Below are 16270 nucleotides of genomic sequence, written 5' to 3'. Positions count from 1 at the left end.
CATTTGAAAATTTGAGATAACGATATAACTGATGATATAATTGACACTAGACAAAATACTTTACAACTCCACAACTTTATTAGTGCAAAAAAACCCCAAAAAATTCAATGTATTTTCACTTAAACAAGCAGCTGTTTTTTATGTGGATTAAAGTTATATAAATATTTAACAGTTCAAATGCAAATTCCTCGCTGACAGTTTAACCAAAAGGCATTTCCAGTGGAAACTGGCCGACATATCCTCAGCATAACCATGTATAATATCCACAAAACTTAAAAAAGAGGTTATACACACACACAATACGGTAATATTATGTTGAAGCACAGTACGTATCACTCTGCAAGGCTCCTGACTACGATAGCCGTGATGCTCCGACAATCCATTAGTGATGTGCGATACCACTGATTTCCTTTCCGATCTGATACCAAGTAAAATTCAAGATGGCATCGACGATACTGATCCGATACCGATACTTTGTACAAAAACTTAATGTTTCATTGTATTTCATAATACAATATATAATTGTATTATGTAATTCTAATAATATAGCTTCGTAATGATTACAGGACATCAGACTACTTGTTTTTATTGCTTAATAATACAGAATTATCATATAGAAATTAAAAAACCCGAAGTTGTGCGCTATTTGAGCACGTTTCCTGCCTGCAGCACTAAAGGACTCGGCGAAAGACGTCTCTCTCCCACTAGCAGCACCTGTCCATATTCATACATAAGGCACATGGGATTATAAGGGGCACTGTCGATTTTCAGAAAAATCAAAGGATTGATTTTAAGTGTGCCGTATTTTCCAAAAAACACGGTAATAACGACGGCCCGCTAGCATGCTCTACCAAAAATAGTGCTTTGGTGTATCTGACGGACGAAAGCTAAACCAGTTCCACACCACTGGAGTTGCAGCATTTTTACAAACCAATTCTGGTTCATCCGTTTCATTCAACGATCCGCTTTCGCCCTTCTCATTCTCCGTCGCCGCCATGCTTTTTCCGCCGTGTGCATATGAAAACAAAGGCACTGCGCATGCGCGTTTTACCCATATTCTATTGCGATATTTCATTTTCTTATCGTTGCCCAACATTATACCGGTATTACTGTGAACAGTATGATATGGCCCAGCCCTACATACTAGCTTCTCTTTACAACATATGGATGCAACGTGTAAAAACTTGTTGCTTATTATTTTGTCCATTATTCATACACCCTTTTAGAAAAGTCAAACTCCAAGGTAAAACAGAGTTCAGGCAATTCAAGGTTCAATTTATTAAATTTTGTCCTTGCCTGGCAACAGGGTATTATAACAGTAAAAATCTACAACTATTGTTATCCTTATTATTATTATTATTATTATTATTATTATTATTATTATATTCTTCACATAGGATTAGCATAACAATGCAAATTTATGCGGTTTAGTTTTTTCTACCACAGTTTTGAATAAATGATGTTAAGCTTTTTAGTAGCAGTAGTACTTGTAAACATGGTTATATTGAAAGGAAAGATGAAAACATTTGAAAATATCTTCTTTTTTTTTTCTTTCTTTTTTTTAATAAAGACTAGTGCAGAACTCATGGCTCGCACAGGGAGAAAAAATTAATTATTCAAGGAACAAGAAACTGTAAGAGAACTCCTTCATATATTTGTGAGCTTTAGGAAACCTTGGACTTTAGAGCTCTACATTTTTGCTGCAAAATCTCAACATTTGTGCTATGACAGCTTTCAATTTTAGATTATACTTATGTAATCTACAGCTTATAGTGTCTTCTGTATCTTATGCTACAGTCTCACTAGGTAAAACAGTTGTAAGAGACTACAGCAAGATCCATGTGTAATGAACTTACAGTCTTCTCATGTTTTGAAAGAATTGCTTTGAAGACAGCAGTCTGGTTTGCGACCACTCGGCAGTCAGTTACTGTTCTGAAAGCAGCTTGGTGTTTCAAAATGGCAAAGGAAAAGCAAAAAAGATGGAGTCAGTCTGCTGTCAGTGGTTATTAAATGCAGTGTCTTTATGATAATACAGCAATGAACTGTGATAAATTTGTGAAATTGCAAGGCTGTTGTTGTCTACATACACAGAAATTCAAACTGCTTACATTCAGAAACCAGTCGGAACCGCATGAATCTGAAACAGAAACACAAGATAGTTATGTAGTTGCTGTAGGAACACAGTGTAACTGCAAAACGACAGACACAGCAGCATTGCTTTTATTATAGGAATATAACCAAACTCCAACCAAATGGCAATAGCTGAGTCGTTTCCCCTAATTCACATTGATAGATGTGTCTCACTCAGCTTCTGGGTAACCAGCTACTTTCAACTGGTAGGTGAATGTACAGATTTAATGGAACCCCCACCTCCCCAGTTGCAAGTAAGTCGCTGTCTTATTGTTGCTCTAGTGTGACTGAGGCATAAAGCAGAGTCATCAGTCCTTTGCAGTTGAAACAGGGCACTCATTTTAATAATTAGACTGGTTTAGTGCTCTGCCATAAAAATTGATATATGGGTGAATTACTGCAAATGCAGTAATTGCTACATGAGAACGAATTAAATGTGAATAGATAAAACTTAGTGACGCTACTTGCCATATACCTGGCGACAGTTTAGTTTCATCTGCATCATAGATATCGTACATGAACATCCATCCCATCCATCCATTCGCTTATCCTTTTTCAGGGTCGCGGGGGGCGCTGGAGCCTATCCCAGCTGTCATAGGGCGAGAGGCCGGGTACCCCCTGGACAGGTCGCCAGTCTGTTGCAGGGCCAACACACAGGGACAGACAACCATTCGCACTCGCATTCACTCGCACATTCACACCTAGTGGCAATTTGGATTATCCAATTAACCTATCCCCACAAGCTGCATGTCTTTGGACGGTGGGAGGAAGCCGGAGTACCCGGAGGGAACCCACGCAAACACGGGGAGAACATGCAAACTCCACACAGAAAGACCCCGGCCTGACAGTGGAATTGAACTCAGGACCTTCTTGCTGTGCGGCAACAGTGCTAACCACCGTGCCACCGTGCTGCCCGTACATGGACATGTTTGTTGCAATATTGAGTACCAATGAACAGTATCACTTCCACAAATTCATAAATAGAACTTGGTGTATGAACTTTGTTCTCAGTGTAGTAACGTACAGAAGTACTATAAGTGAAACTTTAAATGACTTCTTCATTGATATAAAAATAAACATTAAACGTCTTGATATAGAATGGGGCCCTTGTGGCACAGCTTTCCTTACGCACCTCTATGCCTGCCATTTCTGCCAGTCCAATCAATCAACAGCTGGTGGACTGCAGCACCGCAGAGATGTGACCTTAAAGATTCATAAAGGCACATTACACGCCTTTATGAAACCTTCACAGCTTCTGCATTATTGTTCTAATAATCACATCACTGGTCACGCAGATTTAATGCTTCGATCAATATCTCATTATTGGAATGCAGAACCCTTTTTCTGGTAAATCATCTACCAGGGGAAAGGAGAGAGTGTCAGAAAAGGAGGTGGGGGAGTAATTACAACAACATATGATGGAGCAGAATATATAACTCTGGGAATGTTGTAAATGTCTTCTTTAGAAAGAAACAAGTTCTGTAATTTTTCACTTCTGAGCACTTCATTGTGCAAGGATGACCTTTATTTGACGCTAAATTCGTACAGAGAAAACTTCCATTTTATCATATTAAATAATCCTGCTGCAGCCCTCAGTCTTCATGTATTCATTACCTCCCTAACAACATCTCAACAATGTTCCCTCTAAGCTGCGCGCATGTGCAATTGCGCACTGCGGTCTCTGCACACAGAAAATCTGCGTTGCGTACAAAAAAAAATGTAACCTGAATTGAAATTAAAATTAATACTTTAACAATTCTGTTTTGCTGTGTTAGTCAGTAAGTAACTGGCTGCTCCTGTATGGGATTAGAACGATGCCACCTTATCCCATAGTCCAGCCAATAATGCGATTCACATTCGTATATACGCAGCTAGAGCTGGGCGATATGAGATTTTTTCATATCACGATATGTTTTTTTCATTTCAGTCGATAACGATATCTATCACGATATAAGCCAAATAACTATATTTGTAAGATTTAAATGTGCCGTTGCTCACAAGTAAAATGTGAAATAATCAGCAGCTTGTTTTGATTTAAATATTTATTTCTCATAATAAGTTCAACAGGGTAGATGTACTTAAGGAACATGAGACTTTTACAGATAAATAAAGGCAAATATTGCAAACTACACAAAAGGCAGCCGCTAAAGCGTTTAAGTTTCAAAATAGAACAAACGAAACAGACTAAACTGTCAATTCCACTTAGAAACAAAATATTAATTCTAAAAATAAATCTTAGTTTGTTTTACAGAAGAACAGACAAAACTGACTAACTTTTGTCAATATCAAATAAACTGAGAACTAAAAGGAAATTCTCAATCTCTCCTTGTTGTATAGCTGAGCTTTTCAAACACTTTTAACAGTTACTTTAGTCTGACAAAAGCCGAATGACGAATTAGCGCTTCCATTCAGAGACTGAGGCTACGTCCACACGTACACGGGTATTTTTGAAAACGGAGATTTTCCGTTTTCGTTTTAAAAAATAATCCCGTCCACACATAAAGGCAGAAATGAAGGAAAACGCTGCTATGAACATGCCAAAGCAGCAGGTGGCGCTAGATTCCTAACCGTGCAGAAATGTTGGCCAATCAGAAGTCTAGAAGCCTCGGTGGGAAAAAGTAAACAAAGCTGGGGCATAGAAGCAGAACCGAGTCGTATGTGTGGACGGACAGTAACTGTGTGTATATGTAAGCATTTAAACACTGCAGAGAGTAGGATTAACAGTAACAGTATTGTAGAAATTCATTTCACCGAAACAATAACGTGGCGCACAGTGTGACGCATGCACCAGTTTATTGTATTTCCAGACTTGTTTTCGGCACAATTTACAGTGCACGCTACTCTGTTTTTTGTCAGACTTGAAATAGCCGAAATACCTTCACACTACGGAACTTCTATGGCTCTTCCGTTCGACAATCTCTCCGGCATTGGAACCATCATCTGTTTTCTCTTCGGTCACGCTCGGTTGATTTTTCTAGTCGGCACACTCATTTCCTCCATTACGCGCTGGCTCCATTACCCGCTGGCTGCTTCCCAAACAAACACACGTGCGGCTTGGCACTTGTGCTGTACGTAACAAGTCACGCGACGTGACGCTGCGGCTGTGATTGGTTCGGCTCTGCGCTACTTAATTTGGATTGGCTGACCTTTTTTTTTTTTTTTTTTTTTTAAGAGTACAAGAGCGGCGAGGTCTATCGCGATAGCTTAATTTCTCTATCGAGTAAAAGTTATATCGCGATACATATCGTTATCGTTCTATCGCCCAGCTCTATACGCAGCTAATCAACGTCGTTGTGAGGCTATGACAGCGTCCTTATGTGCCGACTCTGGTGTTTTAGCTAGCAAAGCGGCGTGGCTGAAGCCACGTTAATGACAACGTGTACAACCATTTGAGATGTGAGCAGGACAGACGGAACAATTGACGGAAAAAGTGTGGACTTTATACTAGTTTTTAAATTGTGTTGATAGGCCACGTAAAACCAGAGTTATGATTAAAAATATGCAATGTTTGGTTTCCTTCCTGATTACTATCGTTGTTTATGAAACTGCGTTTTATAAGGAAAACGCTCGAAAGCACTCTCCGCCTGTGAGCAAATACAAAACCAAAAAACCCCCAGCCTTTCCTATTGGTGGAAAAATGTACCATGTCGACCAATCAAAAAATAATATGGTAACATGGCATTTAGTTGTTTAGGAATGGGGGGAAGTTTTAGGAGTGACGGCGGTGTTTTGAGATGTGAGAGATTTGCGACGTTTAGCACAAATCTTGTGTAGTTAGTGTGTAGTGTAGTCAATAGTTTTGTTGTGTGCGTCAGAACAATGAGTGTTACAGGAGTGATGCATCTCCTGTTGTCAGGCCTGCAGGTATCAGGCTTGTGATGTTCTCCTTTATCTCATAGTGGACAGAAATTATTTTTTGGAGTGGCACAAATGATTTGTGTGGCATCAAATTTGATGCAGAACAGCTGATTGTTCTGTAAATAGTTTGAAATATTTATTTAAAAAAAACGCCTTGGCTGCATTTTTAGGTAAACAGCTGCAAAAAACTTTGTTTGCATAACTCAGTTAGTTTTTTGAAGAAGTAACTACATAATTAATTGCCCAACATTGGTCATTATATACTGTATTTTTCAGACAGAGTTACAGGACTCTCTCCCAGACCACAGACTAACAACAGTATTGTAGAAATTCATTTCACCGAAACAATAACGTGGCGCACAGTGTGACGTCAAAAAATGCGCACACCTTTGACGCTGCGTTTTCTCCGTTTTTCTAGTCCACACGTAAATGCAAAAACGGAGTTTTCAAAAATATCCACCCTGGGCGGAGTTTTCAAAAATCTTCGTTTTCAGTGACCAAAAACGCCGTTTATGTGTGGACGAAAGGTGCAAACGCATAGAAAAATCTGCGTTTTCAAATATACCCGGGTACGTGTGGACGTAGCCGAGCATGCACCAGTTTATTGTATTTCCAGACTTGCTTTCGGCACAATTTACAGTGAACGCTACTCTGTTTTTTGTCAGACTTGAAATAGCCGAAATACCTTCACACTACGGAACTTCTATGGCTCTTCCGTTCGACAATCTCTCCGGCATTGGAACCATCATCTGTTTTCTCTTCGGTCACGCTCGGTTGATTTTTTTCTAGTCGGCACACTCATTTCCTCCATTACCCGGGCGGTACGGTGGCTGGCTGCTTCCCAAACAAATACACATGTGCAGCTTGGCACTTGTGCCGTACGTAACAAGTCACGTGACGTGACGCTGCGGCTGTGATTGGTTTGGCTCTGCGCTACTTAATTTGGATTGGCTGTTCTCTTTTTTTATTTTTTTATTTTTTTATTTTTAAGAGGACAAGAGCGGCGAGGTCTATCGCAATAGTTTAATTTTTCTATCGAGTAAAAGTTATATCGCGATACATATCGTTATCGTTCTATCGCCCAGCTCTACCCTTTGTTATCATGGCTGTGTGCTTAGGTTAGTTGGAAGATTAACCAGAGTGCTCTGGAGAAGGTTATTACCAAGGATGTTTCTGTGTTTTTCCCTTGAACATGGCTCGTCTTGCAGTTCCTGCTGCCAGAAAAGATCCCCACAGCGTGATGCTGCCACCACCATACTTCACTGTAGGGATGCTATTGACCAGGTGATGAGTGGTGCCTGGTTTCCTCCAGGCATGACGCTTGGCATTGAGGCCAGCGACTTTAGTCTTTGTTTCATCAGACCAGAGAATTTTGTTTATCATGGTCAGCGCGTCCTTTATGCCTTTTGCTGAACTCCAGCAGGGCTGTCATGTGCCTTATTTTGAAAAGTGATTAGTGGAGTGCTGCAGAAATGGTAGGCGTTCTGGAAGGTTTCCTCTCCTCAAAGAGCAATGCTGGAGCTTGTTAGATTAGCCATCAGGCTTTGCACTAAGGTCCAGTATAATATGAATAAGGATAATTTTGAACTGTGAATCATAAAAAAAGCTAGGTGTGGTTTAAAAGAGAGATGTAAATTAGAATAAAGATTCACTTTAAACACCGGATCACTTACATTTTCCTTATATTTATGATAAACCACCAACATGCCTAACAAAATAACCCCACATCATACAAAATGTAGTGTTTTTGATCTTTGAGTTACAAAGTAACCAAGATAAACAGAATAATAAAAAAATGAAAAGCTGCTCTACTCACTGTGACGCTTCGATCAAAAGCTCAATTTCAGACCTCTTCAGCCTCATATAACATAAAAGATTTGAGACCTGGTGTCTTGATGAATTCCTGGCAGAGCGAAATATTTGTTAGACCCGCCACTGAAACAGAGTTTTATCAGAGCAGTTTTACAAACACACAGTAAGACTTTTAAATGCATCAGCTTTCATACAAGTTCTTATTAATGTAGTTCCCTGTCTTTTCCAGTGGGATGTAGCCATTTTCTGATCAATCCTCGTAACTGTCTTGCTCAGGTTAATAAACTCTTTTCCAGGTTCTTTGACTTTGTTCTGGTTTAGTCTAATCTAGAATCTGACTGAAATCGAAAACATACTGCTGCTGTCATGCTTGTATCCACTAGATACAACCCACAATCCATTTTTTATGTGACAGCAGAGTAGTTCATGACACCAGGACTTTGAGTTAAGTCAGCTGTCTGCTAGCTGAATTGGCTTCCCTTCAGAAGGTTCCCTTCTGAAAGTACACTGCATATCGCTCCCCCTTGCCCTTCACTGCCGTCCATCATATATAATGTGTCTGTCTGCAGAACCAGACACAACTGCCTGAAATATGTGTCCCTCCTGTGAGATAAACACTGTCATCTGTCATTGGTGGGAATGGAGGAAGTGACACTTTGATAGACAGCTACATTTCCTACAAGAAGTGTGTAGAGCGGACGGGGTTGATGCAAAGAGAAGAGAACAGCATATCCTCGTTATTACTACAATAAATTGATGATGAAAAACAGATGACAATTCATCTTGTCGTGTTTACTCGTTTTCTTTTATTAGTAAAAGCATATATGAGTTTTCATGCATTACATTGGGCCGACAGCCTTTAGGGATATACAACTTAATAAATGATGTGAGTGGAGAATATAGGCAACATTTCATTGTTGCTTGGCAAGCTTGCACGTTCCTGAACGTCTCAAATCTCTCATGCTTAATACTGTGAGTGTTGTTTTACAACTTGTACAAATCAGCTCTTTAAAACTGCACTTATTTGTTGTGAATCAAATATAAAGCAGCTGTGTGTTTGTAAGATATGATTTTTAGTCTGTGAAATGCTATGAAATGCTAAGAATTGTTTAGACCAAGCCCTGGCTTTGAAGAGAGATACTCGAGGGATGTGACATATAGACCCTGAAAGATATTATTATATGTTTATGCACTGCTAAACTGTCAACAACACCTACAGCTACCATAAAGAAGGATTGCCAGGCAGCTGTTTGAGGAATTTTCTGAACCACTACAGAAGTTTAAAGTTGCCACGCAAAAACGCCAAGTATTTGTCAGTAAATTCACAAACCTCACGCTGAGGAGAACAGCGAAAAACGTATTCTTTTATTTTAGATCTGGATCACTTGTATGTTTTGTTTGCAGATAAGAGAACATTCCAAAAGCCAGAAGCAAGTGCTGAAATCCCTTTTATGTGGTGCTCGATAACAAAAGTGTTTGCACAAGTAATTCTTTATGCACTCCACTGTTTATTTTAAGTGCTTAAAATTTCCAGCAGCATAATTGTCAAATACCTTGTTTTTTTGTATCTGTTAATTCTAGTGATCATGTAAAGCTGTGGTCCAATTTAATCCATGTTGTTTGACTCTGCAGGAATAAATATATATTGTTTTTCTGTTAGAAATGAGAACATGCACCTCAAGGCTGAAATTTCATGTAGATATAAATGCATTAAAAAAATGGCATGTCTGTTATCGGTGTCTCAATACCGTTAGCTAGACTTTTCCAGGACAAAATAAAAAAGCCTGCATTTAAGATTTATTCAGTGTTTCTTCTCTATCCTGCAGAGAAAAGAAGATGTCCCGAACCAGTGCTCTGAAGGTCCTGGACCATGGAATGATTGGACCAGAGGGAACAGATAACTGCCATAAATTTGTGGACATCTTGGGGTTGCGAACAATCTTCCCGCTTTTCATGAAAACTCCTAAGAAGATGAGAAAAACTGGTGTTTCAGAGCGGGAGCATGAAGGTCAGTTACTAATTACAGCAGGTCAGCGAGGCTGTGTTCAGCTGTAATCTTGTTACCTTGTTTTGATCTCTTGGAGTAGAGTGACACGTTGGTTCAAGCAATGAAAAAGAAATTATTGCAACATTTCTAAACTGCGTAAAATCTAGGGGGACAAAATATTGATGGGATTGGACTGTTTTTGGTTTCATTTTCTCAGAGACATTATCAATACACTGGTGCCAATGTATTGACTTTTTCACTTTGTGTCAGTACTTCATGACTCCTCGTGGTGGCACTTTTCAAATGTCTACAAAGCACAGCGTTTGAGAGCAGGGAAAAGGCAAAAACCTGAAGAGATGCAGCCTTGAAATTGGTTAATGTTAGTTGCATAAAGTTTTTGCATTTTTCTTCTTCTTTGAGTTAAACAGACATTGTGATGTGTTAAAGATAATTGTTTTGAATAATGTTCAACATCACAGTGTTGCTGTATTGCGATTCTAGGTTTTAAATGGGCCCTGGGACTAAATGATAAAACACTGTAGCTTTAATGAACTCGGCTGCTCACAGAACTAAACAAACTGTGGTTCATTTTTAATTGTGACCATACCTGAAAAGACATGTCCCTCTTTAAACCTTTGTATGAGGGGCAGCAAGTCTCTTTTTAAAGTTATGGTGACTCTTCAGAATCAGAATACTTTATTAATCCCTAGGGAAATTATGTGGGTTACAGTTGCTCCAGTACACTAGCGTCAACAAAAACAAACTAGACTATTTATCAACACAGTATGTTAAGATATGAGGACTGGCACAATATATACAAGTCACCGAGTAATAAATATTCAGGGTTTACAGATGTGATTCTAAACGAATATCAAGAAATTGACAGTTGTTGTTTTATATCTTCTCTTTGACCAAGATAGAAATTTAGGAGTAACATGGCCTTACAAACCCAACAGTGAGATCTTAAGAGACCCACAGCCTACAGCTCTTCAATGGGGTGTCACAGGGTCCCCAGGAAAAAAAATTGTAAATGTAAAATAATAAAATAAATATTCTTCTGTAGCAATAACAAAGTATAACATAAATTATTCTGTAGCAATTGCCGCAGAATATCCAGTAATGTCCCTGCCTACAATTAAACACATTCACTTTCTGAAAATTAGAGGCATCTGCTGTGGCAGATGGGTGCAAACCTTTTACCACAAACTTAGTCACTGCTCGGTGACATTCGTCTATCGTGGCCTGAAAGGAGACGCTACCGGTAGACTGCAGCGACAACTGCCAGCATCTGAGCCAGACTCTGTCTGTCTCTCTCATCATGGTCACCTAAATGCACAGTAATGGCAGGTTTTGTAATAAGGCAGATCGTGCTAACATAATATGCACTGTTTACCTGCCGCATTAACGGGAGAGGACATGCAAACGTTACCGCTGCTGCTGGGTTGAGATTCACGAGTCCGGAGCGGAATTAAAAACACGACATTCATTTAAGGTTATCACGTGTTTTGTGAGCAAATGCTTTTGCATATTCGTAGTGTTTCCTCCCTTAAATGAAGTATCTACTTTGCAAGTATTGCTAGTAAAGTATAACCTAACTTTTGAGCGTTTGAGCCGCCATGTTTCCTGCCAGGTAAATGACGCTCCGCAACATGGTGACGTCATTCGGGGCGACTGGAATCGATAAGGGAATCGTTTGCAAAAATGGCAAACAATTCCAAGGAATGGAAACAGTGGGAACCGGTTCTCAACAAGAACCGTTTTTCGATACCCATCCCTACTTGTTTCTGCTCCTGTTTTCTAGTTTTCTGCAACGTCTAGTCACACTCATTTCCTGCAGGCGCTCTCAGTCCTAATCTGCTCATGTATCATGGTTTGCTACCTCTTTGGCCTGTCAGTTTACACTATCAATCCAATCTTGATTGATTTTCCTGCCTGTGCTCTCGAACCTCTCTTGTCTCTGAGTGAGAGATAGGAAGCGCAAACGAGAGACGGCGAGAGAGACGTAGGTTCGTGTCATACACGACAAGTGAATAAAAATGGAGAGGAGACTGAAGGAAGAGGAGGTAGACAGCTTGTCCATCTCTCTGCCCTTTGTTTGATTATCAACGACCGAGACGTAAAATCCTTCCTCTCCTTCTGTTCGTATTAATTAGGTTTCATATGTCAGCTGGGGCTTGCTTGCTCTGCAGAGAAGAACAAATTGTCTTCCATTGTGTCCCATTTTCACCCAGGGACTCAATAAATTAACCTTTGACCCCCTTGAAGAGCAGGACCAAGATAATAAAGCCCCCCCTCAGTGTGTTGAAGCCTCTGGCAGGGCAGACATACTCTTAAAAGACTAATGTGGAAATCCATCCCCAAGGTTCTCCCAGCCCTTGAATTTTGACAAATGTGGTCTTCATGGGTTTGTATTTGACAACATAAGCTGTGTTTGGAGATCAACAGTGTGATATGCAGTAATGATTAAAGAGGTCAAGCTCAGAATCAGAAAATGATGTTTTTAGGCCAAATCAAACCATGCTCAGTTGGGCTGATTTGTGGTCTTCAAGGGAAAAACTGGGGAATTACTACTGGTCCTTTTTATAGGCATCATTACATGACATTATTATATATATATATATATATATATATATATATATATATATTAGGGGTGCAACGATACACAAAATTCACGGTTCGGTTCGATACTTTGGTGTGGTGTTTTTCAGTCGGGGTACCAAAATCTATCTCTGCCCTGCCCGTCGGGCTATTGTAGGAAGGAAAAATATATGTCAATGCTTTTGCATTCTTTCGGAAATGTAGCTGGGTAATTATGTCATTGGCATCGGTGAGCCACTGTCAATATGTGACATATTGAAATCGCGTTTGAATTTGCGCTTGTTTTTTTGCTTTCACTTTGCAATCGCGCGAACTGTGTATAGAGAGCGACAGCACTGATCTGTGAGTGATGATAATTTGCGCACCAATTCCTCTGACATCGTCTTATTAATTGTTAGCTTACTATGCAAACATGACAAGTGAAATCTCCCGCAGCTTAAACATGTGAGAGGTTGATCGCGCAGAGAATCGCTGAGCTTATGTGAGTGCGGCAGGATATATATTTCACTACGATGACCTGGATGACTGAGAACCTTCACAGACAGATATATATTTTAGTTCTGCTGAGCCAAATAAGACAGGTCAGGGTGAAGAAGTGACAGCCAAAGAAAAGCTTACCACAAAACGGAGAAGTTATGACAAATCAGACTATAAGGCAAAAAGAAAGTGCAGCTTTATGGTTTCATGGACAAAAGAATTTCTGTGGCTGCAATATGACAAGCTAAATAACCAGGGCTGCACATAAGTGGTCCGCAGGTGCGCATTCGCTGTCAAAATAAAAAACACGCACAAGGGTTAGGGTTAAATTTAAAAACTGTACTTTTGAGTTAAAATATATATTTATAATTTTAATAAATGACAAATTAAAAAGGCATGAACATTTTTTTTATCGAAAAAATATCGAACCGTGACACCAAAGTATCGAACCGAACCGAACCGTGAATTTTGTGTATCGTTGCACCCCTAATATATATATATATATATATATATATATATATATATATATATATATATATATATATATATATATATATATATATATATATATATATATATATATATATATAATTTATTTATTTTTTAAATCATAAATGCAGAACAGTTCCTACTGAAGGTGGAAGTAGGCAGGTGGAATTTATTACATATGCACTAAATGCATTTCTCTTAAATGTCAAGATTTTCAACTTCTCTTGTAAACTGCAAACTACAAAAATGTTCAAAAATATTACATTTTTGGATTTGGAGAGTTAAAATATTTTCCCTCCTATGGAATATATTCCTATGGAATGTGAGGTCTTTTAATTAAATGGGTGGCTGTGTCTCTGGAGGTGTCGCAAGCCATCCACTAATGCGAACGTGAGTGGTTTGATCCCTGGCTCCTTGAGTTTTGAAAGCATCGCTTGGAGTGGTAGCTATAGAGTGCTTAAACACATACATCAAAGTGCTGTATTAAATGTGTGTATGAATCAGTGAATGTTGCTTCTAGTAAAGAACATTTCAAAGCTCAGCGTGGAAAAGCCCTATAGAAGCCCCAGTTAATCTAACTTAATCTTCCATGTTTTTATCCAAAGCTACAAAGAGGATGGTTCACTCGAACAAATTTCTACATTTCTCTTAACAGTTCAAGATTTCTATTAATGATAAAGAGGAAAAGGTTATACCAGCAACACCAAAACACTGCACATATTTCCTGTCAGATATAAGCAACAGGCATACAATGAATTCAAAATTGTCTTTTAAGTGTTTTGTTTATTCTAATTTTTATGCAGCATTACACCAACTAGTAAATTACAAACTTTTTATTGAAACATTGTGTGTGTGTGTGTGTGTGTGTGTGTGTGTGTGTGTGTGTGTGTGTGTGTGTGTGTGTGTGTGTGTGTGTGTGTGTGTGTGTGTGTGTGTGTGTGTGGGGCACACCAGCTGCTTTAGCTGCCTTTTTACTTTACTTATATTTACTTTGTTGAACTTGTGTGGACAGCTGTTTGCCTCTACCACTGTGCATGAAGCAGACTAATTCTGATTTTGTGCATCTCTACTATTTTCTATTTTATTTTTTTTATTTATTTTTTTTTCAAATACAAACATAATCATTGGGGGGAGGGGGACTCAAAATAACTTCGTAGAATCAATATAGTGCTCCTAGTTTGATATTTGGCACATGATTACTGTTATTATTCTCTGTGGTTACAAATGGGACCTGCGTAACTCTCCCAATCACGTCTGTATTGATTCGTCAAACAGCAATAGATGTAATGAGTTGCCTGTCACAATATAAGAGTGAACCCTCCTTCTCCGTAAGACTTCTAATTGAATATGGTGTGACTCAAGTGGTTCTCTGGAATAACATAACAGCGTAGATTAATTAACTATCATGCGCTTCAAACAGAAGTAATTAGGAAGTATGCACCTCGCTGTCCTTCTATCCACAGTCCCCTTGGTTACATTCACTCTATTAGTCTCTCTATCATAAACCTTTTTGTGAAGACTGATCCCTGTGAAATCCTTTTTGAAATTAGCATAGCCCAAATGACCAGGGATTGCCAGACCAAGTTAGCACACAGAATGGCATAATTAATAGGGCATTGTAAGTGACGAGAAAACACTGAAAAGACGCGGAAAAAAGAAAAACCCAAACAACAAATTACATTTCTGTGCTCATAAGTATTCTTGTCTCGACTCCGCCATTCACCTTGTTTTAGGGTCTCGGTTTATTGGTGTATGTACTCTGTCATTACCAGTGAAATGAGATTGTATGATGGAAATTGGTGGCAGCCGGTTGTTATATTTAGGTGGCTAATGATGTGAGCGAGTGCGGGAGGGAACAGAAGTAAACAACTAATTTACATGGTGAGGCACAATAGTCCTAGCTCTTTCTCCAGCTCCAACTCAGAAAAGTTTTTTTTTATTTTGTGTGTGCACTTGTGTGCATGTGCGTGTTTGTTTGGTGGTGAGAGAGGGAACAGAGGCCTTTGTGCATGATACATTTTGAATGCCACACAAACACCTTCCAGTGCTGCGAACGGCCGTATCGCGACCCTTATTTTCTAATGACTGCACTACTATAGGTAATGAGTGAGACATGCTGCCAGAAAGAGACCAGAAGCACCATCATGTTTTATGGCTCTGCAGGTCTGCAAGATATACACGTTGTGGGTATAAAAGATGGAATAGACCATTTGATGGAAACGGCATCCCTTTATGAAAGCAACTCCACTCCTCCTCGTCCTCAAGAAGAGATTTCATTACAAAGACGAAACATCAAACTCTATCATCTTATTACTTTATCACAAGCATCTCTTCTCTGATATTAACAAATGAGATTTTTTTTTCTTAAAGCATGAATGCATAGTAAAATATATGACATTAGATAAGTGACTATAATGGAAAAACTTGGTTATCTAGATATTAAGATGAAACTTGTATATTTCGGGAAAAAAGCCCAGAATCAAATAGAAATCTCCTTTATTCATCCTTCTCCCAGCACAGACGTTTTAGGCATAGATTGGTATCAGTAACATTTTACAAGTATGATTGCAAACTGTGTTGTCGTAGTCGTGCTGTGTTAATCCTATTATTAGTGTATTTCAGAGGGAGAGATATGCTTTTAGAGCCTTGTGTAAAGACATATCTAATTAACATCTTCTTCATATTTGGTCTTTCCTCTGTAGGGGGATCATGTTTTATCTCTGTAAACTTTAATGAAATGTGCTGGGGTATATTAACTTGTACTGTATATAAACGGTTTATTTCAACAGACTGATCAGAAAGGGACTTGGACAACATTTAGGCGAAATGTATTACTTAGTAGTAGGGCTGGGCCATATTATACCGTTCACGATAATACCAGTACAATGTTAGGCAACAATAAGAAAATGAAATATCGCG

At 39.0% G+C, this 16270-nt stretch overlaps 1 protein-coding gene across 1 annotated transcript in view; it reads left to right on the top strand.

Moving 5' to 3' along the window:
• ctnnbl1 (catenin, beta like 1) overlaps positions 1–16270 on the top strand; it is a 77647-nt gene that overhangs the window by 16692 nt on the left and 44685 nt on the right. Inside the window, exon 11 of the mRNA XM_080898483.1 lies at positions 9627–9808. Within this exon, the coding sequence (XP_080754609.1) occupies positions 9627–9808 (182 nt within the window). The remainder of the gene's footprint in view (positions 1–9626; positions 9809–16270) is intronic.

This window comes from Rhamphochromis sp. 'chilingali' (genome assembly GCF_963969265.1).
Source record: "Rhamphochromis sp. 'chilingali' genome assembly, chromosome: 12".
In the NCBI taxonomy this organism is placed as follows: Eukaryota; Metazoa; Chordata; class Actinopteri; order Cichliformes; family Cichlidae; genus Rhamphochromis; species Rhamphochromis sp. 'chilingali'.
Note: the sequence above shows the minus strand (reverse complement) of the source record. Positions and strands in the feature narration are given on the sequence as shown.